Source organism: Lynx canadensis, chromosome B3 (genome assembly GCF_007474595.2).
Source record: "Lynx canadensis isolate LIC74 chromosome B3, mLynCan4.pri.v2, whole genome shotgun sequence".
Taxonomy (NCBI): Eukaryota; Metazoa; Chordata; class Mammalia; order Carnivora; family Felidae; genus Lynx; species Lynx canadensis.
The window spans coordinates 22062194-22085548 of NC_044308.2; the positions used below are offsets into that span (position 1 = coordinate 22062194).

General features: G+C 43.8%; 1 protein-coding gene across 1 annotated transcript in view; it reads left to right on the forward strand.

The window, feature by feature from the left end:
- The window catches only part of CHRNA7 (cholinergic receptor nicotinic alpha 7 subunit), a 116777-nt gene that overhangs the window by 48967 nt on the left and 44455 nt on the right, over positions 1 to 23355 (forward strand). The window contains exons 3-4 of the mRNA XM_030317555.1: positions 1022 to 1066; positions 13458 to 13567. Of these exons, the coding sequence (XP_030173415.1) occupies positions 1022 to 1066; positions 13458 to 13567 (155 nt within the window). The remainder of the gene's footprint in view (positions 1 to 1021; positions 1067 to 13457; positions 13568 to 23355) is intronic.

A 23355-nucleotide genomic window follows, 5' to 3' on the forward strand; every position in this document is an offset into this window, starting at 1 on the left:
TCTCTTAGAGAGAATGGCAGTTGTCAATTTGTAGAGTCCTTTGGGTGGGAATTGAGTGCTAAGTAGTGAATACCACTATCTCAGTATAAGTATTGCATGGAACTTGGTCATTGGTGTGTGCACACTGGTTTTTGCTAGGCCATGTTGGGCTCAACCAGCTGTGGTAAAACACTGCTTGCATCCCAGTTGGAAAGGCTGTTGTTGACTAGAATTTTCTTTAGGTGTCCTGTGCTGGGACAAAGCCATGGTTAGTACACTATCCCAAGCTCTGATTAAAGCACAGACTTGGCACTCTTCTGGATGCCACCCGTAGGTGGTTCAGAAATGTGGAAAAAGGGGCTTTGGGTCAGAAAGATCCAAGTTTGAATAGCTCCTTCATAAAGTCACCTCACCTTTCTGAAACTTGGTTTGCTCATTAAGACAGAATTTACCTTGCAAGTGTGTGTCAAGGGCCAGGAATACTTCCTGGTAGATAAAAGATGAGAGAAAAGGTAAGCAGATCCACAGGGACCAAGGAGAAATGTGGCCCACACACTACCATTGGCATATGGTACAATAGCTGTCATAGGTCATGCTCCCTTTCCTAGGGGAGGGAAGCGTGAGATATTTATATTTGTTTAAAACTCTATACTTTCTGGTAATAAACTTGACTTTAAAAAATTGGAATTTGTACCCAACTTTATTTTTTAAGCATATAAATTATTTTAAAGAGTACAAAGGAAAGTAAGCTAAATCATTAGGAAGTGTCATCTCTGGATGGTGGGGCTGTGGGTTTTAATTTTCTTCTTTATACTTTGCATTTTGTAAGTGCTCTGTAATAAATGTCTGTTACTTCAGAATAAAGAGAACAAGCTTAACTCTGGGGAAATGCGGCTTGAGTGTGTTTGGAACTGCTTGGTTCCTCCTAGTTTCCACGCATTCCCACAGCCCCAGTAGTATGATTCCTGCATGAATAATGGCATCAGTCCCTCTTTTGTAAACCATATAAGCAATATTTATGGTTCTTTCTTTTTCTTTGAAGGATGAGAAGAACCAAGTTCTAACTACCAACATTTGGCTGCAAATGGTAAGTTGAGACAAGGGCAGTCCTCTCCCATGGGTCTTCCTGCTGTGGTTTCTCAGATGCTCCTGCTTGAAATGCAGCGGAGGAAGAGAGCCCCTGAGAAGAGTCAGGATTGTCCTCCCTAACTCCACACAGGCCAACTTATGTGAAGTAGAACATCCACTTTTGGGTATTTCTCACTTCGTCCTGCAGGGCTCAGTGAATGGGTGTATTTCCTACAGGGTGATTTGGGGAAATTTTAAAAGCACTCATGCAAAACAAGTAATAAGATGAAGATCTACATTGTTGGTAACCTGTTTGTAACATGCACCTTAACTGGTCCCCAGGGTTTAGGGGCACCCGCCTCACTCTCTATGCCCTCTAGATGCGCATAATGGGAATCCTAGAGAGTTGCCTAAGCCAGAGGCTGTCACAGTCATGCTTAGTGCTCTGGGGACCCCTGCAAGAATTCTGAAATGCTGTATTCCATTCATGCATTTTTAGCTTGACATGTAAAATTCTCACCTAAATTTAATGAATTGCAAATGATGTCTCTTCCAGCAAATTGTAAATATTGTCATTTAAAAGTAAAACTGTTAGTCTCTATTTTAAGTGGAAACTAAATACCATAATGATTTGATGCCCATATCATTCATTTAGGAAATATATAAAGAAGGCCTTCTCGCTACAGATGTCTTGCACAGTCCCTTCCTTTTATTATTGCACTTGTATTGCTATGCCACTTTTCACACAGAACTTATCCTAATGTTCTGTAATTTCATGTTTGCAGGTTATCAATCACTCTGTCTTGGTTCTCTCAAATGTAGATATTAACATAAAGTCATTCTTTTAGACAATAAGTGTTAATTTTTTTTTCTTCTGGATTGATTTAGGATTACAATGATTATTGGTTCTTAATTCATCACGGTGGCATTCATGTCTCTACCAAAGATGGGGCTTTGTTTTAAATTAATTCATATGTTTGTAGATGATGATTTTTTTTATTACGAAATGAGACACTAATGCAGATTTCACCATCAATTCTATGACTTTTTAAAATAGATGTAGTAGTGTATCGTTCATTAATAAAGGCATTTTGTTAAAACGTTAGTCAATTCCTTGAACTTCTTCCAGATTACATGACAAAAATAATATAGTTTCATTGGAATGTATTAGCTGACAGCTTGCTTAGTTTCTCATTCAATTTTGTTGAAAACAAGGAATTAAAACCTGCCTGATCTTTGAAAGTTTTTGTCACCTGATTTTTAGCACAATTTACACAGACACTGGTATTTTGAATCTGCCTTTTGTTGTTTGCTTCTTGGGTCAATGTCCCAAGATAGGAGTTGAGGTGAGGGAAATTCCCTTTCTTTGTAAGGCAGAAATCAGAGTAGTAAATGTGGGGAAAGGGATATTCCCAGGTGGTTATTGGGCAGGTGAGTTTTGGTGGGAATGCAAGTGGAAGTTGGGGAATAGAAAACAGATTCACTTAAAGCCATCTGCTGTATGTCCCCAGAGCAGGCTTTGCTATATAAGAGATGCCTCACAGAACCTGCCTGTAATGAATAAAGTAGAACCTTTGCAGAATTTCCCTGCAGGATTTAAAGCAACATTTTTTTTTTAAGTTTTCCTTTGAAATTTATATACTACTTTCCCTTTTTTAAAAGACTTGATCTTTTTAGAGCCATTTTAGGTTCATAACAAAATAGAAGGAAAGGTGTGGAGAATTCCCATTTACCCCCTGCCCCCACATCCCCTTTCTCTCTCTTTTTTCTTAATATGAAATTTATTGTCAAATTGGTTTCCATACAACACCCAGTGCTCATCCCAACAGGTGCCCTCCTCAGTACCCATCACCCACCCTCCCTGCCCTCCCATCCCCCATCAACCATCAGTTTGTTCTCAGTTTTTAAGAGTCTCTTATGTTTTGGCTCCCTCCCTGTCTAACCTTTCTTTCTTTTTTTTTTTTTTTCCCTCCCCTCCCCCATGGTCCTCTGGTAAGTTTCTCAGGATCCACAAAGAGTGAAAACATATGGTATCTGTCTTTCTCTGTATGACTTATTTCACTTAGCATAACATTCTCCAGTAAAGCAACATTCTTTAGTAAGCACATCCTATCTTCAGCCTGTGCACATCTGCTCTAGCTTCCCTCCTTTTGTCTGGGCACGTGGGCTTGGGTCTGTGCTCCCCTTGGAGATGGCGCTTCCCTCCTGGGAAGAGGTTCCCTCTTCTGGGGCCTGCTGAGAGCCTTACTGTCACAGTTGTCCCTGTTGCTTCTAAAGTCATGTCCTAATAGTGTCTAGAGGTTGGCCTCATTAGCATACAAACTGCAGTTTGTTTGTCTCCATTAACTATCCCCAGTGACTCTCCTTTCCTTCTCACCTTTACAGCAATGTTCCTTCAAGCAGCATCCTCCCCAGACATCCCCACTCTCTTCCCATGAATTCTCAGTTAAACTCACCCTTAGCTGACTTGGGGTGAGCAAACCACTAACCCCCAGGTTGTGAATGCTATACTCTAATGTTTTTCCCCGTTTTTCTTTTTTTTCTTTTCTTTCCTTTTCTCTTCTTCTTCTTCTTCTTCTTCTTCTTCTTCTTCTTCTTCTTTTTTGAGAGAATGAGAGAGTTCATACATGAGTGGGAGATGGACAGAGGAAGAGGTAGAGAGAATCTTAAGCAGGCTCCATGCCCAGCACAGAGCCCAAACTCTTAACTCTGAGATCATTGACCTAAGCCAAAATCAAGAGTCAGACACTTAACTGATTGAGCCACCCAGGTGCCCCTTCCCTAATTTTTTGATGAAAATTTTCAAATATACCTAACATTTGAATTTATGGGGAGTCTATAGCCTCACCTCTTAGATTCTGTAATTAGCATTTTTTTTTTTTAATTCTTACTTTATCCCATTTGGCTATTTATCCATCTTTTTATCAGCCTAGCTTATTTTTTTAGTTCATTTCAAAGAGGAATAGCAGACAGTGGTGCATTTTCACCTGCATGTTTCAGGCAGCTCTTTGACCAGGGTTTCTTTCAAGGTAAAAATTTTGCATACAATGTGATGTATAGATCCTAAGTGTATCAGTCAATGAATAGCCAGGAATGCTTTCAACTCCTCAGTCCCACCCCCATCAGGAAGCAGAACTTCGCCATCACCCCAGGCGATACCTGATGTCCCTTACCTGTCAATACCTGTCCTATCTTTCCACTCTCCACCAAGGATAGAACACCTTTATTCTGGTTTTTCCAGGGATCGATTTCTTCCCTCTTACCTTGGGTCTCTCAGGAACATTTGGTAGAGTGGATTGGTCCCTCTTACTGGAAATCCTTCTACATTTAGTGTTTGGCTACCTGTCCTTAGGTTTTCCTCCTAATTCTCTAGTGACTCCTGAGTTCCCCCTGCTAGTCTCTTCATCTCTGTGCAGTCATTCCTTGTCCCAAGAGTTGGAGAACCCAGTATCCTGGCTTAAAGCACCAACCCAACTGCCTTCCTGGTGCCCCTACATGGGCACCCAGTAGGCTCTTAAATCCAGTGTGTCCTTTTCTTTCTCTTTCTCACTTGCTCCCTCTATAGTGAAGGGAAGGAAAAATTCTTCTCTACCCTTTGGGGTCTTCCACTTGGACTAAGATTGAATTTACATGAGACTGATTAACAGGAGAAAAAAAAAAAAACAAAACAGAGTTTTATTATGTGCACACGGAGGCCAAATAATGACTTTGACAACTTTGACACCTAAGGAAATGACAAAGGCAGATAGTTTTTAAACTTTTCAGACAAAGACACGATAAATCTGTGAAGAGTTAACAGGACAAAAAGCCTTAACTTTGGGAGCTTTAATTAGTAAGGAATTCTAAAATGAACTTGGGCTGGGGTGGTAAATTAGTAAAAAGTCACAGGGGTTGTTTATGTAGTCTTCTTGGCTCTAAATTCCCTATCTCTGGTGATAAGGATGTCTCTACATCCTAATTGAGGGAGGACACCTCTCACATGGTAGATTTATTTCCTGCTTTCAGGGGGACAGTGGAGGGTCTGAGTGTCCCTCTTGAACAAGCTGTATCGTAATTAACTTTTATTTAAAGTAATCAGTATGACAAAGTGGCACGTTTTGGGCAGCCTACCCTTGGCCCCTACAATTGCTGTCTCCATTTGGATAAATGGTAACTCCGTGTATTCATTTGCTCAGATCAGAAGCCTCAGAGTCACCCTTAACTCTAGTCTCTCACACCTACCTCTGATCTCAACCTTCAAAACAGAGCCAAGGTCTAACTACTGCACATCAACCCCAATGCTTCCACCTTGGTCTAAACCAGCATCATTTCTCACCTATGTTACTATGGAGATTCATAGCTGGGCCTTGTGTTTCAGCCCTTACCTCCACTAGCGATGTCTGTTCTCAATATAGCAGTCAGCGTGATCCCAGTAAGAGAAGAAGGCTTAGCCACAAGCCTCATTGACCCAGATCCTTCCAGGGGCTCCTGTCTCACCCAGTAGCAAGCTGAGGTCCTTGAGGTGGTCTTTGACTTTGCATGCCAGGCCCTCGCTTTTTCTACATCCTCCCCAGCCCTCTTCTTCTTGCTGTGTTCCCTGCCCTGCTTGTTGCCCTACACACATCATTTACCTCAGGGCCTTTGCATTTGCTCCCCCTGCCTAGAAGGCTCTTTCCCCAAGAACCACTTGCTTTTCTTTCTCACTTCTTAGTAGTATCTACCTGAAGATCACCTTTTCAGTGAGGTCTTCTCTGAGTTCCTCTCAAACCCTACTATCTCAAACCCTCATTGCCTACCCCCAGCCCATACCATTCTCTTCACCTCGGTATCTTAGTCTTTCTGGCTGCTATAACAAAATACCATAAACAGGGTGACTTATCAACAACAGATATTTATTTCTCACAGTTTTGAAGGCTGGAAGTCCAAGGTGCCACCATGGTTGCATTCTATTCAGAGCTCTTTTTTGAGTTGCATTTTTGTTGTGTCCTCACTAGGTGAAATGGGAGTGCTAATCTCTTAGGGAGGGATCTGTCCCATTGTATAAGGGTGCTAATCTCATTTGGGAGGGCTCTCTCCTCATGATCTGATTACCTACTAAAGGCCCCACCTCTGATATCCCTCACACTGAGATTAGAGTTCAACATAGGAATTTGGGGGAACACAACATGTATTCCCTAAGTCTACTTCATTTTGTTTTTAAAGCCCTTGTCCCATACTTTGTATTGTTTATTTGTTCTCTGGCTCTGAGTTCTCATCCCCCACTTGGAATGTGTCCTCTGGGAGGGCAGGACTCCAGTTGTGTTCACTACTCTACCCCCAGTAGGCATGAGTAAGTTTTGTAGAATGAATGAATGAAACAAAAAACTCAAGGTGAACCTAGGAAGGGCTAAGATATTATGATACAAAATAAAGCCAACTCCATCTCACATTTAAACACTGTAGTGTAAGCTCTGGGAATTCTGGGAGATAATACAAATGTTTCCTTTTTTATATAAAACCAGGCATTTCCCATGTTTTCTATGGTACAGAGCTGCTGTTGACATTTTTTTTATAAAGAGAGAAACACCTAATATGCTCACTACATATTAGGTCAGAGACAGGTCTGTCTTCCTGGTGCCTATATCCTTATCCCTCAGTAAGCAAATGATCGTTAATAACATATATGATTTGGCATTTTTTTTTCAAAGAGTGTTGTTTTCTAGGAAAAAAGTAACTAGATTATTACTTATTGCATTGAGTTCAGGTGCTCCATAAATAAGCATGCTTGCTTTGGAGGATGTCACTGGAGACCTCTAAATTTCTTTCAAGCACAGCTTATTTCTAATTCATTATTGCACTTGCAAAAATGTCCACAGCTTCATATGTTTTAAAAATCACCTTTTTATCTCACTTACCTATTCACCTTATCTTTTTGAATGCCTGCTACAGGGAAGACATTGAAGTAGGTCACATGAGGGGGAACCCAGAAATGGATGAGACCCAATTTCTTCTCTTAAGCCATTTACAATCAGACTGTGCAATTTACAGCCCAACAAAAAGGTTAAAATATTGTGAACAAGTGACTCCCTTGAAGTATGGCAGGAGGCCAGCTGGTGGTGTGGACAGTGGAGTTCAGAGGTGGGAAAAATCTCTGCTTTACAGAAATGGAAGGGAGAGAAGGAAAGGCATAGACCCTTCTAAATGTGAAGATCAGGAAGCATTAGTGTGTGTAGGAGTTGCATCATTAATTAATACTTGTTTCCACATGCCCACCACCTGGAAACATGCTGGGTGCCTTTTTAGCATGTGTCCTTCCTTACAAAGCAGGGGTGACATATTTATCTGGAAGGTGGTATCTGTAGCTCATGTAGCAGCTTTAACACTGGCTTCTGAATGAATTTTAAGGAATCATAGGTATCTTGGGTTTAGAACAGGCCTTAACAGGTACCTAATCGAAGCTCTTTCCCCCTGGAAAGCCTTGGAATTCCTTTGAGGCCACAGCATGGAAATAAGGAACTTGAATGTCATCGTGGCAGGCCTTGGAAGTTGCACTGGGGCCATTTATAAAGCCACCATCACCTAGATTCCTGCTTGTTATGTTCTCTAGCTGGTGACCAGCCTGACCTGACCTAGCCTGAATAAAGGGTATGAATAAGAAGTGAAGCTCCATATTGAAGACCAAGAGGTCAGAAGACCCAAGGGAGGCAGAAATATGGACAGGAGAGGACAGAAAATCAAGGAAATTGCCTGCAGCCACTTTTCTTCCCCAGAGTTTCATGTTGCTGAATTGCTGTTCTGAAAATCTGAATCTGAATAATCTTTTTCCCAGGGTATTTAAACTCTGAGGTCAATATTCTGCAAATTAGAGATTTTCTATACAGTCAGAATAGAAGGGCAAAAAAGTAAAATAAATTAAATTCTCTTTTGACTTACAGTTTGTTATTTTGTTTTCCTTTCTTTCACTTCCCCTTGATTTTGTAGGACTTTCTGGTTATTTAAATAACCCAAAGGAAGAGAAAGTTGCTGTTCTATATACCTCTTCTTATTCCTAGCAGGAAGCAATTGGGGTAGTTTCTCTGTAGATTAGTTTTATCATTTTGGGAGGCCTGTCAGATATGATCTGATTTAATCTATAAGAAGAAGTGGCAGCAGCATTTCAGTTTCTGAAGAGACAGTTGAGCCATCCAAAGACTTGCCTGTGCTTTTCTTCTATGGAATTTTAACCATTCTTCTGACTCTACATTTTCCATCCTTCTTATGTTTATTCCCTATTTTTTATTTCCTGATTATGGATTATAATTATGGAATGAATAGCATTCACACTGTAGAATGCTAGGTTGCAAACCATGTTTATTTCTAAAATACTTAATTGCTGCATTTTCTACCACTTCATCTCTGAGAATGCCACACCTTATGTTCACACACAGGCTAGCCAGTGGCTTGTTTAGGGCCCTCATGATGACCCATAGTTAATGGTGATTTCAATCATTCTGTCACAATGAGAGAAAAAGTGTTGGGAGCAGGAGGAAGAAGGAGGCCCACTCTCTTCATCTGAGATCAAAATGGTTGACTGGAAGAATTTCCAAAACATGTTTATATGGAGTTTTCCAACACCAAGTACATGCTGTCTTTCACACCAGCAACTGATTCTCTGATTCTTAGGATACCAACTGGGTATATCCTCTCTATTTGGAGTTAGCATCAGATCCTACAAGTTAAGGACTCAATCCCACAAGACTACCCCATCAGATGCCAGGTGCAAAGGGGGTGTCCAGGCTGCCCACACTTCTATCCAGCTGAGTTTGAATGCTGAACAGCTCATGGAACTCAAGAAAACACTTACATTTACCAATTTATTATAAAGAATCCTGGTCAGGAACAGCTGAATGGAAGAGATGCATAGGGCAAGGTGTGAGGGAGGCCCAGAACTTTCATGCCTTCTGTGGGCTAGTTACTATCCTGGCACTTGGATGTATTCACCAATCTGGAAACTTTCCGAATCTTGTGGTTCAAGAGTTTTTATAACCCAGTCCCCATTCTCTCTCTCTTCTCCCTGGAGACTGAGGTTGGGTGGGGCTGAAGGTTGCCACCCTGTAATCAAAGCTTGATCTTTCTGATGACCGGCTGCATGCTGGCAACCTGAGATGATCTCAGGCACCCGCCCTAAGTCACCTCACCTCAATAGAATAACCTCTGGTGGGCTCAGAAGGTGCTCTATATGAATAATAAGAGACACTCCTATCCTCAGGAAATTCCCAAGGTTTTAGAAACCATGTGCCAAGAACCTGGGACATAGACCAAATATGTTTCTTATTATACCATAATGTCCTTTTTTTTTTTAAACAAAGAAAATGTTCCCTTTCTTCTCTCTCATTATCCTGCTATAAATATTTTCATGCATGTACATGCACACAAACTTAAAGTTTCCTATGGCCTCAAGGTAGATGTTAATGGGGGCCAGTTCTGAGACCCATGGAAGAATTAGGGTTCTTATGGTACATCTCAGATCAAGGGCCCCTTCCTCCCTTGTATGTCCCCTTAAAACCCCACATAGTCATATCTTGAAGATTAAATGAGAAGGGATCCCACAGAAACAGGGAGAAAAGGAAAAGCACAGACTCTTCCAGATGGTCTGGGAGTATTGGCGTTTCTAGACTGACACTATCAGCTGCCCAACATGCCACACACTGTCTGTAGGAAGATTTTGTGCAGGGCCTCTTGCCCTCCAGGGATCTGAGTGGGGAGTAAGTGCTTTAAGAGGATAGAAAAGCTCCTTCTGGAACATTATTATTCACAAGCCCCTTTACACATCCATTCTTCAGAAATGCTCATAGAAACCTGTGGCGTCCTGGGCTCTCCCGCTCCCAGGGCACACAGCCCCAACATTCCCACTCCGGCTCCCAGTGCCCAGTTGATGGAGCTTCTGCACCTTTAGCTGTAGCTTGGTTGTTACAGCTCTCCTGTCCTGTAGTATCTTATGAAATGGAGGAATCCCTCTTTTTTTTTTTTTTTTTAAGCCATCATTTGTCATGGGCCTACCAGGGCTACATGACTTACCTGCTGCTGCACACATTTCATCCTTCCAGTGCCGTCCTGCCCTGTGAGGCAGGCACCTGTGAAGAAGCTGCAGCTCCCAGAGGGGGTATTTACCTTGTTAAAAAACAAAATGCAACCAAGTAAACCTGAAGATGTAATTGGCCTAATTAAAGGATTTGTGAGTTGGGCAGCACCCTATCTAGCAAGTAGAGAGAGCTCCCACAAGTTGTACATAATGGAAAGTTTTTATAGAAAGGAGGGTGGGGCAAGAAAGTTATAAGCAAGGGAAAAGAAAGGATTGTTTCAGGCAAGGTAACCTTATCTTTGGGGGAGGGGCAGGGGGTTTTATCAAGCAGATTATATCTCATCTTCCATTGAGGGATGGAGAGGACCCTGTGGCAATGGATGACTTCACAGAGGCTGATCAGAAAATTCCTGATTGGCCCTTTAAGACTTAGGTTTCTGTGGGAGGTTGAAAATACAGTTAAGTATTAAGCCTCAGTTTGGTGACTTGGCCTAAGTAATTTTGGGCCCATGTTTTTGTTGTTGTTGTTTGTTTGTTTTTAATGTTTGTTTATTTTTGAGAGAGATGGGCGAGGGAGAGCATGAGCTGGGGAGGGACAGAGAGAGAGGGAGACAGAGGATCCGAAGCAGTCTCTACACTGACAACAGAAGGCCTGATGTGAGGCTTGAACTCCTGAACCCTGAGATCATGACCTTAGCAGAAGTCTGACACTTGACCAACTGAGCCACCCAGGTGCCCTGGGTTGTTTGTTTTTAACAATCTGCTTGAGGGGTGCCTGGGTGGCTCAGTCGGTTAAGTGTCCGACTTCGTCTCAGGTCATGATCTCGCAGTCCGTGAGTTCAAGTCCCGCATCAGGCTCTGTGCTGATGGCTCAGAGCCTGGAGCCTGTTTCAGATTCTGTGTCTCCCTCTCTCTCTGACCCTCCCCCGTTCATGCGCTGTCTCTCTCTGTCTCAAAAATAAATAAACGTTAAAAAAAAATTAACAATCTGCTTGAGCTCACACAGCTGGTCTCTGCCACAGCCTTGGTGTAAACCCAGATGTGCCTGAGTTCCACAGCTCTCTGCAGCCCCCCTTTTCTTTCCTGAGGGTGGGGGAGACCCAGGTTGGCTTTTGAGTGAGCAGATGGGGGGCTCCTTCAGAGAGGATGAACAGCCCCCAACTGCCAGTGTAGAGAGATTGGGTTGGAAGAAACATTAATGGTAGAGCCTACTGATCACTCTTCTTAAAGTCAAATAATGCAGTTCTGAGTCCTGACCCAGTGTCTGACTGAAAGGATGTTGCTTCTCTGTGCCCTGGTCTCCTCTTATAGATAGGAATAGTAATCATGCTGGCATCCCTGGATCATGGCAAGCAAGGTGTACACGTGACTCTGAACAAACCAAATGGTCAGGATACATACCCATGGGACACATGCAGCTAAGATGATGGGTTGGGTTGAGGAGATGTGAAATTGCTGGAGAAGTATTGTGCAGCTCACACGTGCCATCTGAAGAGGTTGCGGTTTGACCAACCAAGGGCTTCTACTTCCCTGCCTTCCCTCCCTGCTCTGCCCATCATTTCAGCAGGTGTGGGAGATGGGCATTTGCCTGCCATGCCCACCTTCGCTCTGGGAGCCCTATGACCATGATTAGCATGGTGGCAATAGTGACAGTGACAGGCATCCCAGGGTGAGATATGAGATCCTGGTAAGGAAGGCACAGGTGTTGAGTGTGGAAGGGCTTATCCCCCTGACAAGGGAGAGAAAAGAAGGGAGCACTGGGCAAATGGTACAGAGACAGAGCAGGCCGGAGCAAACACAGTTTAGTTCATGCCTAGGCATTCCTGCAAACCAGCTTCAACCAGACTGGCCCTTCTGGGTACTGTCCTTCTCCTCCCCTCCCGTATCCTTCCTGCTCTTCTCCCCTCCTCCCTTCCCCACTACTAACTACCCACATCAATTAGAAACATCAGTAGGGTGGCTCTATCCTAAATGTCCCAAGTGATTTTTCACCATGTTATACATTGATGGATCTTCATTCTCAGAGGCCCATGGCTATAAAGTCACATTACTCACCTGGCTATTCCCTCTCATCTGACTTCGTATGGTCCCAGAACTGGAACAGCCTTTTTGGATGCTTGCCTGTCCTCTCCAGAGGATGGTGGGATCTCTGGGACGTGCTCTGTGATCCACAACCCCTTGGCTACAATTCCCAAATCTCAATAGCTTTGAAAATTAAAGGGTTTTTGTCCCCCTTGATGTTGTTTTTGTAACTTTGCATCAAATTCACTGAGTCTAAAATCAAACCGAAATAGATGTGCAGTGGAGGCATTTATTTTTCTTACTTAGTATCAGTATGCACGTTTTGCTGCAGAAATAATGATATGTTTGATTATGGGGAGTTGCCTAGATCCCAGCTGGAAGTGTTGCATCACATACCTTTCTAAATCTGAGGTCTGAGCTCCAGATCATGGGTGGCCCCAGGGAGACTGGGTACAGGATGGGGCCTTTACTGGGGGTCTGCCCTGATTATGGCACATTTGTAGGAGGTGCTGAGTCCAAACGGGCCAGCCCTGCAACCCTGGCTTGGTGGACTTGTTTGTATAGAAGCTGTAGGTGGGATCTTACCTGAGCAGTCTTTACAGAGCTAGTGGACCCTAGGTAGGGCTGAGCTATGTGGTCCTTGGACAAGGGACCCCAGGCATGGGCCTTCCTCTGGCAAAGGTCACTCAAGAACCAATTTTGGACCTGACGTCAAGCAGATGCACCTGTGTTGGTGTGTTTATGACTATTTCCTGAGTCCCCATCTTCACCCTTGTCCTGATTCAGTGTTTTACCACCAAGGCCATGTGTTTGCATTTTGGGGTTGTGGCATCAGAAGCACTGTTCCTGCATGAAAATAAGAACTCCAGTCCAAAAACACATCCTCCTTAGAAGCTTCTGAGAGGTTCCCCAGCAGCTGCAAAAAGTTGTTTCATGGAAATAAATATTCTTAATTTTTCTAGCTTAGTTCATATTCCAATTGAAATAAGTGAATTTATTTTTCCAAAGTGTCCTTTCAGTGGAGAACTTTGAAAGCAAAACAGTTACTCATTTGGCTAGGAAAAAAAACCATCTGCTGTGGGAGGGAAGCCTTCGGGGCATGCAGTGGACTGGAATTAACTTTAATGCTACTATTTGAATGTGGTCATGGTGACAGCAGGATCTTAAATGTGATTTTTATGCTGTTCATGGTCATTTTGCAAGAGATTACTTAATTCTCAGTTTCCTTATATTTTATAGATAACAATTCAATTATGTAAATAGTATCTGGAACTCTTTTTGGCTTTGAATGTATCTAATAATCCCTTATAAGAAATATTAGTAGGCAAGGAAGCAAAGTGCTGCTAATGTCATTGTCTGTGTGTGTTAGTCTTGGACAGATCACTATTTACAATGGAATATGTCAGAATATCCGGGCGTGAAGACTGTTCGTTTCCCAGATGGCCTGATTTGGAAGCCAGACATTCTTCTCTATAACAGGTAAGCACACTGGACAAAAGGAGAAATGATTTTAGTTTTGCATATATGTAACAACCAAGCATATTTGAATATTTCATCGAAATGCCAGACCCATGATCTGTAATTTGGGACCATTGCTGCCCATGATGCTTTGTAAATGGCCAGGCCTTTGGGAAACATTCTGTCCCCCTCTCCCATGTTCTCTGCCTTGGCATGCAGACTTGCATTACCCAGCACTCTGCCTGAGCACATGTCTATAGGGCTGTGCATTATAGGTACATATATACTTTTGTGCATATTGGCACTGAGGCATTTTTTACATGTGGAATTACCTTTGCACCTGAATGGCAGCAATTATGGTCACAGCATAAGTTGCTGGCCCTTGACATGCATGACTGGAGTCCACTGTTTGGACCCAGGTCCTCATCTGATGTATTCCCATTGTGCATTGGGAGAGTCCTGCTGCCTATAGCTGAGTGCATGAAGACCATCACCTTAGCTGTGCTTAGAAGCTTGTGATGCAGGTGGAGTACTTGATAGAAAAAAGACAGATAATAGTCATATTCTAATATGGGTTAAGAACAGGAATCCTGCTCCTGAGGTCAAGAAACGAGGGATTCATTGTGAACCAGGACAGTCTGATTTGTAAACCAGATGCCTAAAAGGTATTCAGGCAAGGTAAATTTCTAGAAGCACTAAATCTTTTTTTGCTAAGCTACATAATCAAAATAAGGGGATCCAGAGCATCTCTTCCCAGTAAGGTTTAGAATGTGATAACAAGCTTAATATTAAAGAAAGATACTTCCTAATTACAACTGCTGCATTTGGTCCTACCGGGAAGAGAAGGAAGTCCCATGCCTTCCTGACTTAGAAAACAGTGTGACCATTGGCTACTGTCCTTGGTTGTCACCAGCTGATGTGTTTGTCCTACTGCTTCTACTGCTTCTAGGAGGCTGGGTGATTTCATTTCTTGTGTCAACTTTTAATTCTGTCTTTCTTGCTGGCAGTTACATTTCATTTGAATAATTGGGCTTGTTTCTAGAAGAATAGTATTCCCTTCTGATTTGCTGCCACTCTTCAGTTTCTTAAATTAGTTCAGACACCTGAGCTTTGAAACATGTCTAAAGTTAGAGTAAGTGGTCCCCAACTGAGTAGGTGAAGCACATGGAACCCCATGGCTCATCTTTGGATCATTAGTTTCCCAGCCACTGACATCAAAAGACCACAGAAATACATTTTATTTTGGAGGCTGGAAATACAAGATTAAGGTGTCTGCAGGTTTTGTTTCTTCTGAGTCTCCTCTCGTACAACTTGTAGATGTCCATCTTCTCTCTGTGTCTTCACATGGTCTTCCCTCTGCACATGTCTGTGTTCTCTGATCTACTCTTGTGCCGACTACCATCACATTGGATTAGGGACCACTCTAACAACCTCATTTTAACTTAGCTACCTCTTTAAAACCTCCAAATACAGTCACATACTGTGGAACTTCAACATACGAACTAGGACTTCAGCATGTGAATTTGGCGGGAGTGGGGGGGTGGGGAACAAAATTCAGCCCATAACAGGGGCATTGCAGTTGACTTCTTAAGGACAAAGAGTCAGCATTGGAGAAGTCTGGGTATAAATTGTAGCTGTAATATTTAGTATGTTATAAACATTAAGTCTCAGATTCCTCCTTTGAAAAATGGGGGAGATGCCAGCTTCAGAGTTTGGAAGGGATAACTCTGCGGATGCACCTAGCATACTTAGTGTGGTACTTGGCAAAGATTGAATGCTCAGTGATGGTGGTTGTGCATTTATAGACATGGTGATGAGGATTTCTGCTCAGAGTAATTCAAAAATAAATATCAATAATGTTTTTACATTGTGCCTAATTTAGTTCTTTTTCATTTGAAATCAAGAATAGATATTACAATGTGGTAGAAACTTCATGAGGTGCTTCTTATCACTTATATGTAGCACCTCAAAACCTAATAAATAAAATGTTTGATGCTTTTAATGTTCTGGCTAAGGAAGAGTTACCACGTATTCTATGCAAACTGAATTTCAAGGAGCAAAGATGCAGTCTCCACCTGCTGTCACCAGGGAGCAGGATCTCAGAAATAATGGTACCCCCCCCCCCACATCTGACCCAGCTGATGGTCCCAGAGCCCCTTTCCTCTCATGTTTCCCCTTGAGCTCTAAATAACTATTTTTCTCTTTTCTCTTTTCCTCATCTCCCCATTGACCACATCCACCAGCTTCTATCATGGAATCTGTAGAGGCTGCCTCCTCTTCTGCTTTAGTTTTTCTGAAAAATGGGATATAGAACTTCCTTTCTGAAGTAACTGTTAAATATATGGCTTGCATGTCCACACAGACATGATGTAGGATAAGCAGGTTACAGAATACATGTAAGCCAGTCATAGACACAGTGTCAGTTATTTTTTGCTGCTTGAGAGACTATCCTGAACTTAGTGTCTTAAAAAAAATGTATGCATATGACTTCTCACCACACTGTGGGCTGACTGACCCATGTGGTGGCCTGTCTGTTTAAATCAGTTGTTGGCAAAAAGCAGGGGGCTGAGGCTCTGATGGGCTGGAATGTGGAGAGCCACACCCCCCAGCTGTTGGTGGGAGCACAGCTGGGACAGTTACCTGTGCCACCTTAGCTTCCTCCATGAGCCTTTTCCATAGGATGCAGGCAACCCCCAGTGTGTGGCAAGAAGTGTTCAGAGAGGAAGGAAGTGGCAGCCACCAGGCTCCTTATGAACTGAGCATATGAATCCTAGAACAGCCCCTTCGCTGCACTCTGTTGGGCAGAGTAGGCAGGAGCTCAGCCTGGATCAGGGAAGCAGAAGTCAGCCTCACGTCTCTAGGGCACACAGGTTGGGGGGGAGGAAGGAAGATGAAGGGAAGAGGTGAAACAGGAAGGCCAGATTAGAGTTGAGGGGGGAATGAAGGACCAAAACAAACATTTGTAATGAAGGAGCACTCAGTTAAGTGCATGCTGGAGGGACTGGTAGGAAGGAGACAGAGGGTAGGTAGGCAAGCAGACAGAGTTTCCAAACACAGAGTGATCTCCTTATCCCTTGCCTCTATTCGCTGGCTTCCCTCTACTGTCTGGACACAAGTCATGTGGCCTGGCTAGCAGGGATGAGTGGTCCAGCCCACCCCTGCAGCTGCCTCTTACACCTCCTGCTTCCTGGCTAGATGTTTGTCTTTCACCTCCTTGGTGTGTCTGGACTCTTTTCCACTACAGGACATTTCTGTGAGCTCCCCTCTTGGTGTGGACTGCTTACCCTTCTTTCATCCCTCAGACCTCAGCTTGACTCCCTGTTCCACTGAGTCCCTGTTGTGTCTTTTTGTCATGCCTTACAGAAAGGCATTCCTGTCCCCTATGGCACATGGGCTCTGCCACCCCCCTGGGGGTCTAGAGAGTGCTTAATAAATATTTGTGCACAGACAGGATGGAAGGAGGAAGCAGGGATGCAGGAATTAAGAGAAAGGGGGAAGGGGATGGGTCTCTGTGACATGAGCACTGCTAAGAACAACAAGAGAAGGAAGGAAGGAAATCATATTGGCAAGCTGGAAAATATGAACCTGGGCCTGAGCCAAAAAATTGACAGAGGAAGTAGCAAAAACAGGCTTGAATTTAATAGGATCCTGACCTTCTGATATTCTGTTATTGGAGATTTTGAGAGATGTTGAGCTTAATACTTTCTGCCAGCTTCCAGGCACTCCAAATAGTATGTTCTCTCAGTAGGCTTGTGTGATGGTTCATTAAATTGTTGTGTTTGCAGGGGGAGCTTTTCCTTAAGGAGGGGAGCGTACCATCATTCTGCATAAGCCATGATTTTGAAGGGAGCATTGATTCAGGTTAGGGGAAGCATCACAAACACGTCCATCACGTTTCTTGCTCTATTCTGGTTTGATATTGGAGTCCAAGCTTGAGCCACTAATGGTTTTGGGGATATAATACATTTTTCTGTGCTTTGAAGAGGTTGGGTCATTGCAAAGCAGCCATCTCGGCATCATTTCTGGGATGGGCTGCTTTATTTCCCTGATGGATGGTGAACAAGTTACAGTGCTGCCAGCCAGCTGGCCGGGTTGCTCTGAGGAGAGGACAGGCGCTGATAAAAGCATCCCTGCCAGATGCTGATCCCAGTACTTTCTTGGTTGCTTTATTCTGCTTTACTTTAAGCCTGCAGTTCAAGGATTTTTCTGAACACAGTCTTGCTCAAAGTGAGTAGCAGTTGTGGATAGTTTTTCATGATTTTCCCATTTGGACGGAATGAAAGGCCTCACTCTTATCAGCAGTCGGCTTGCAGAAGAAAGCCTGAACTGCAGTGACACCTTGGCCACCCCTGCCTGCCCTGTGCAACTGCAGGCAGCTACCTCAGCCTCTCTGGTCTTCTCCATTCTTAAGCTGCTCAGTCAGAAAATCCCGTAATAATAGTGGAATCTTTGTTGATGAGTGTATTTGAAGATGTTTTTGTTGGCTCTGTATTGGTAGGGCATGAGGTATCAACCACCCCTTTCTTATAGCCTGTGCAAAGCTGCATTTGTACATCTGCGGACTCATGTTTGCCTCTGAGATTAGAGTCCTCTGGCTATAACCCTCTTTCTGTCACAGATTCCCATGACTCTGTGGCTGACAGCAGAGCCTGGAGAGGGGGTGATGTAGGCAGGACACACCTGGGTGGAACTTGGTGATCCAGCCGATAAGGGTTAATGATTGTGTGCTGATCAGTGAGTCACTGATTTGGTTCACCCAGAAGTCAGCCTACAACAAGTACTTCAGCATATGGTTTATGGATTTTATTTTTTATTTGAGAGAGAGAGAGAGAGAGAGAGAGAGCACTGTGAGTGCTGGAGGGGCAGAGAAAGAGAGGGAGAGAGAACCCCAAGCAGGTTCCACGCTGTCAGCACAGAGCCCGACGCGGGGCTTGAACTCACAAACGATGAGATCATGACTTGAGCTGATACCAAGAGTCTGATGCTTAACTGAGCCACCCAGGTGCCCCTCAGTGCATGGTTTATTTGGGAGAGGAAGTGACTCAGAGAAGGGAGGGAAGATAATATATGCATTAAAAATGCGCTAAAAAGCAAGCTGCTGCTCTGGGCAGTGGGGACCCATTCCTGCTGGAGACCTCTGTGGTGTTGGTCTGTCAATTGCCTTCTGTCATAGATTGACAGTTGCTTCCAGGAATGGCAGCTCCCTGACACCGGCTCTGCTTGCCTGCCCCATGCATGGACCGAATGTGTGCTGGTGGCCAGAACCTCAAGCCTCAAGCTGGGCTGGTGATGGTTGGAAAAGGCAGCTGTCAGGGCCTTGGGTCTGATAAGGACAGCTGTTGATGTGGTTAGCTACAGCACACATGGGTTTCACACTCAAGTTTCAGTTGTTGTCACCTTTGCCTGATTGAAGTTCCAATCCTGACTCCTGATGGGGAGGACAGCAATGAAGTGAGTAGGAAGGAGAACATCATAAGGACTTAGGGGGTTTCTCAGCCAAAGCAGAGAGGAGACAGACAGGTAGCAAAGATAATGGAGAAGACCTGGGACCTGCATCCTTGTGAGTGGCTGTAGCCCTATTGTGGGCTTCATGTCTTATCATGGTATCACATCAGTCCACATAAAGAATGGGATCTTAGGGAGCAAGTCTCTTATTCAATTTAATGCCTCTTGAAGAAGGTTAACCAGTTGGTGTTCAAGGGCCCAAAGTTCAATCATGGCTGGTCTGGGGCTGGGGATGGGAACAGAAGGCCATTACCAAAAGAATATGAGTTAGCAGCTCTTGGATGTGGCATGAATCTTCAGTTAAGCAAAGATAATTTTTCAGCTTTGGACCTCCCAGAGAATGAGGTTTTATGATGTGCTGTTATAGCATAATATGCATTATCAAATATTCAGACCTAATCTGGAGGGAGGCTGTATCTAACAAGGTGTGGGGGGAAAAGAGTAGAGCAATTACCTGTTTTTAAGTAGTGAGTGGAAGCGGCCAACCTATGTGTGCATCTCCAAAATCATCCTCTGAACTGTCTGTTCAACCCTCCCCTTTCTCACCCCTGCCCCTTTGATGTTTGTTTTTAATTTGTTAGTTCAGTGAACCAATATTTAGTGAAGGCTTACGTGCTGTTATCACACACTGTCCTAGGATCTGAGGACACAGAAGTGACGAAGCCAGACAAAAATCCCTGTGCTGTAGACAAATAGAAGAGGGGAGCACACATGCCAGGCTCCAAGAAAAAGAAAGCATGGAGAGCATGTAGGGAGTGGTAGAGCCTAGGGTAGGACGTGAGGCCAACAGAAGAGCCAGAAGGAGGTGGAGGAACAAGTCATAGAGCATCAACGAGGTAAACGTTCTTGATGGAAAGAATAACAAGGGCACAGGCCTTTCAGGGAAGGTTGTGAAAAGCCTTGAAATGTGAGAACAAAACAGAGAAGAGAAAGATGACCCAGTAGCCTATGGCATGTTATGTGTGGTTTCACACACCTTCCAGGTTATCAGAAACTATCTCGGACTATGTCATGGTCTTTGAACTACTTTCCAACTCTGTAAGTTCTAGGAAACCAATAGTAATGCAAAGGACTCCAGTCCATAGAGAAGCAAATGGATTTTGTCTGGTGGACTGATTCCTGTTAACATATCTGATCCATGTTTCTGGTTGCCTTTGTATGTGTCAGCTTTTTGGATGCTTCTGGGAATTGGTTTTTGACACCTTGCTTGTTCCTTCATTAATTAATGACTTAAGTAAAAACTTTGACACATGTTCATTTTATATTTGTGCGTCATGCTTTTATCTTTGAAACAAATTGATCTTTTTTGACCACCCTGAGATGGAAACATGCCATCTGGGTCTGCCGAGGAACACAAGGGGGTGATGTGGCTGGAGTGCGAGGGTGGAGAAGGTCAGAGAAACAACAGGGTGTGGCCCAAGTGTTGGGGGTCTTGGCTTTTACTGTGAATGACATGGGAGAGGCTCTCATCCTTTGGTAGAATTCCTTTCTTTTTTTGCTCTGAATAATTGTCAAAATACTTATTCATATTCTTCATCTGACTTCTTCTGCTATCAACTGATTCACATTCCATGGTTATTTTGTTCAGAAGTTACCTGTTCTTCTCTGCTTGTACACTTCTCCAAGATGATGGTGGTAGATGTGTTTTGTTTTTGTTATTTCCTCTAGCTTCTTGGAAATGTTGATGGAGGGTGGGCACACGAACACATGTCGTCATTCAGCCACTGTCAGCCCAGATACTTGTCTGCCCCAGGCTGACTCAGGGCCCAACCTGTCTACACTGGACAGCATGGACTGTCCCTAGTGAACCTTTAGCACCTCTGCCTGGTTCCACTCTTTCTGCAAAGGGCTGGATGGCTCCAGAGTTCGTCTTTACATCCACATTTCTCAGGGCTGGAAACTGGTGCTCAGAGAGGTCCAGCCACTTGCCCAAGGTCACCCAGCAGGGCGTGCCTGACTCCAGAGTCTCATGTCCCTAGGCTGGCCTGACTGTGGTCATACTTTTTAGAGCTCTTTTATTTTTCTGTAACTTAGAAAAAGCAAAATAATTCCTCTCTCACTCCCTCTGAGTTGACTCTGCTTTTAGACCTTCTCTGGGCATCTCTTTTGTCTTTCATTCTGGAAAGGTGAGTCTGTCTCTTCCCGGTTTCAGAGCATCTGACATCCAACTTTTCTTTCACCAAATCCTTTGCCAGCCAGAGTGGGATGACAAAATGCAAACCACTGTGCAAGGGTTTGAGCAGAATTTCAAACAGAGGGCCAGGTGCTGCAGCAAGCAGAGTTTTCTATGGACGGCTTTGCATCCAGATGGCCCAGGCAAACTGTCTTTCTGCCTATGGCACGGGGCCAGTCCACTGAGTGCCCGCTCCCTCCCTGCACCCTGAGGGCCTTGTGAGACTGATTGAGTCCAAGAGCGTGGCTTTTGGAGATGAGCTTATTGATCTTAGTGGCATCGGACACAGAGCCAACATGATTGTAAGGGTCTGTGTAATAAATATGTGAGACAGGAATTCAATGGAAAGTTCAGTCATCATCATGAGCTGCCTGAGAGATGACTGGACAGGTAGCACAGTGGTGGGGGCCAAGATCAACCCTTGCCTGCACTTCTCAGACTGCTGTGGGGGTCCCTGCAAATTTCCACTGCCCACCCAGGGCTGTATTCAAAGCCACCTGCATGGAGGAGCACATAGGAGTTTGTTATTCACAGGAAGAGATGCAAGAAAGAGAAACTGGCCCTCCCCAGCAAGCCCTGGGAGGCTGACCTACAGAATGCACTGCCCAAGCAGAACATGCCCCATAGAGAGTATGAAAGCCTGGAGAAATGGGTACTTTAACTTGCAGGGCAGTGCCACAGGTGTGATGTGGTTGATGCTGTCAGTTCAGCTCAGGAGAATTTTCTGAGGACCTACTATGTGTGAGATGCTGTGCTTCTAAGAGGACACATATTCAGTGTCCTGGAGGCACTTGTAATCATTAAAAAATCACTTTACCCTGGGTGGTCTCATATGATTTGATTTCATGGCTGGGAATTAAGATCCCCAGTTCATCTGTTTCTGAGACTAAATGACCTGCACGCAGAACCACAGCCTTGACTCCAGGCCTTTTCACTTTTCCCAGTGCTTAACACCTTCTTCGTGGATATTGACAAAGGCTCAGAAGATCATTTTACAGGGGAAAAATGATGTGTGTCAGTGATCTGGCATCTTAGAAAGATCTGGAAGAGGGAGATCCTCATCCAAAAGGCAGAGGGGAGTAGTTGTTTATGGGATGGTGGTCGGGACTGTCTTCCTGAGACAGTTGTGGGTTTTTAGTCTGCTGTCCTGGCACAGCTGTGAATAGTGCCCCTTTAACTTCTAGGAGTGACTCAGTTTAGACAATAATATATGTGGTCTCCTCATTTTGGGACAGTGGCTATCTAGAGAGAACAGTTAGATTAAGACATGGGTGCCAAGAGAGGGCATTTTCGTGAGAAAAAAATATGAAGTTAGGCCATAACACATACCTCTTTAAAAGAAGTGGTGGGGAAGAATGCTACAAGAGATCAAATGTTGCAGATGTGTGCTTTGAATGCAAGGAAGGGGATGAAGAATAGGATAAGGTCAGGATGAACTATAATCAGGAATTCAGTTCAGTCTGGCCAGGCTTCTCTTCAGGGGCTGTCCCTACCTGGGCCACTGTGTGCCATGGGGACTTGGTGTTTCTAAGTAGCATGCCACATGGAAAAATCCGGTTTAACATTCTCCTCCCTCCCTGCTGGGTAGTGATCTCTGTCAGAGAGACCATGTGCTGTATGCATGCTTTATCCCCCAAAGTTAGTGTGGCAAATAGCACATGGAGAACATCAAATTACAGTGAACAGGTGCACTATTGGGGACATTACCTGGGTCCCCAGTAGGGAATTTCTGGAGGTCAGAACTCGGGTAATAGCGCTAGGAACTCACACTGGATTGATTATTCTTCCCAACACCAAGTACATACATACATTACACATACATACATACATACATAAATTCTGGTTGTTTGGGGTGGGAATGTTGGGTATGAGTCATTAAGATATACATGGATTTTAGCCTGAGAAACAAATTAGCCTAGAGATTATCATTCTTCTTTGTCCTTCACTTTCCATACCAAAATTTCATGAAGGATTATTCAATGATAATTGCTTAAGTTGTCTTTTAGTATGGTTCATGGTCTTTTATTTAAAACAAATTTTGCATTCTTAGTGAAGGAAACCTATTTCGTTATTTTATTTATGTATCCTCTATGGCTTTGGGATCCCATACTAGAAGATTATATATGCATCC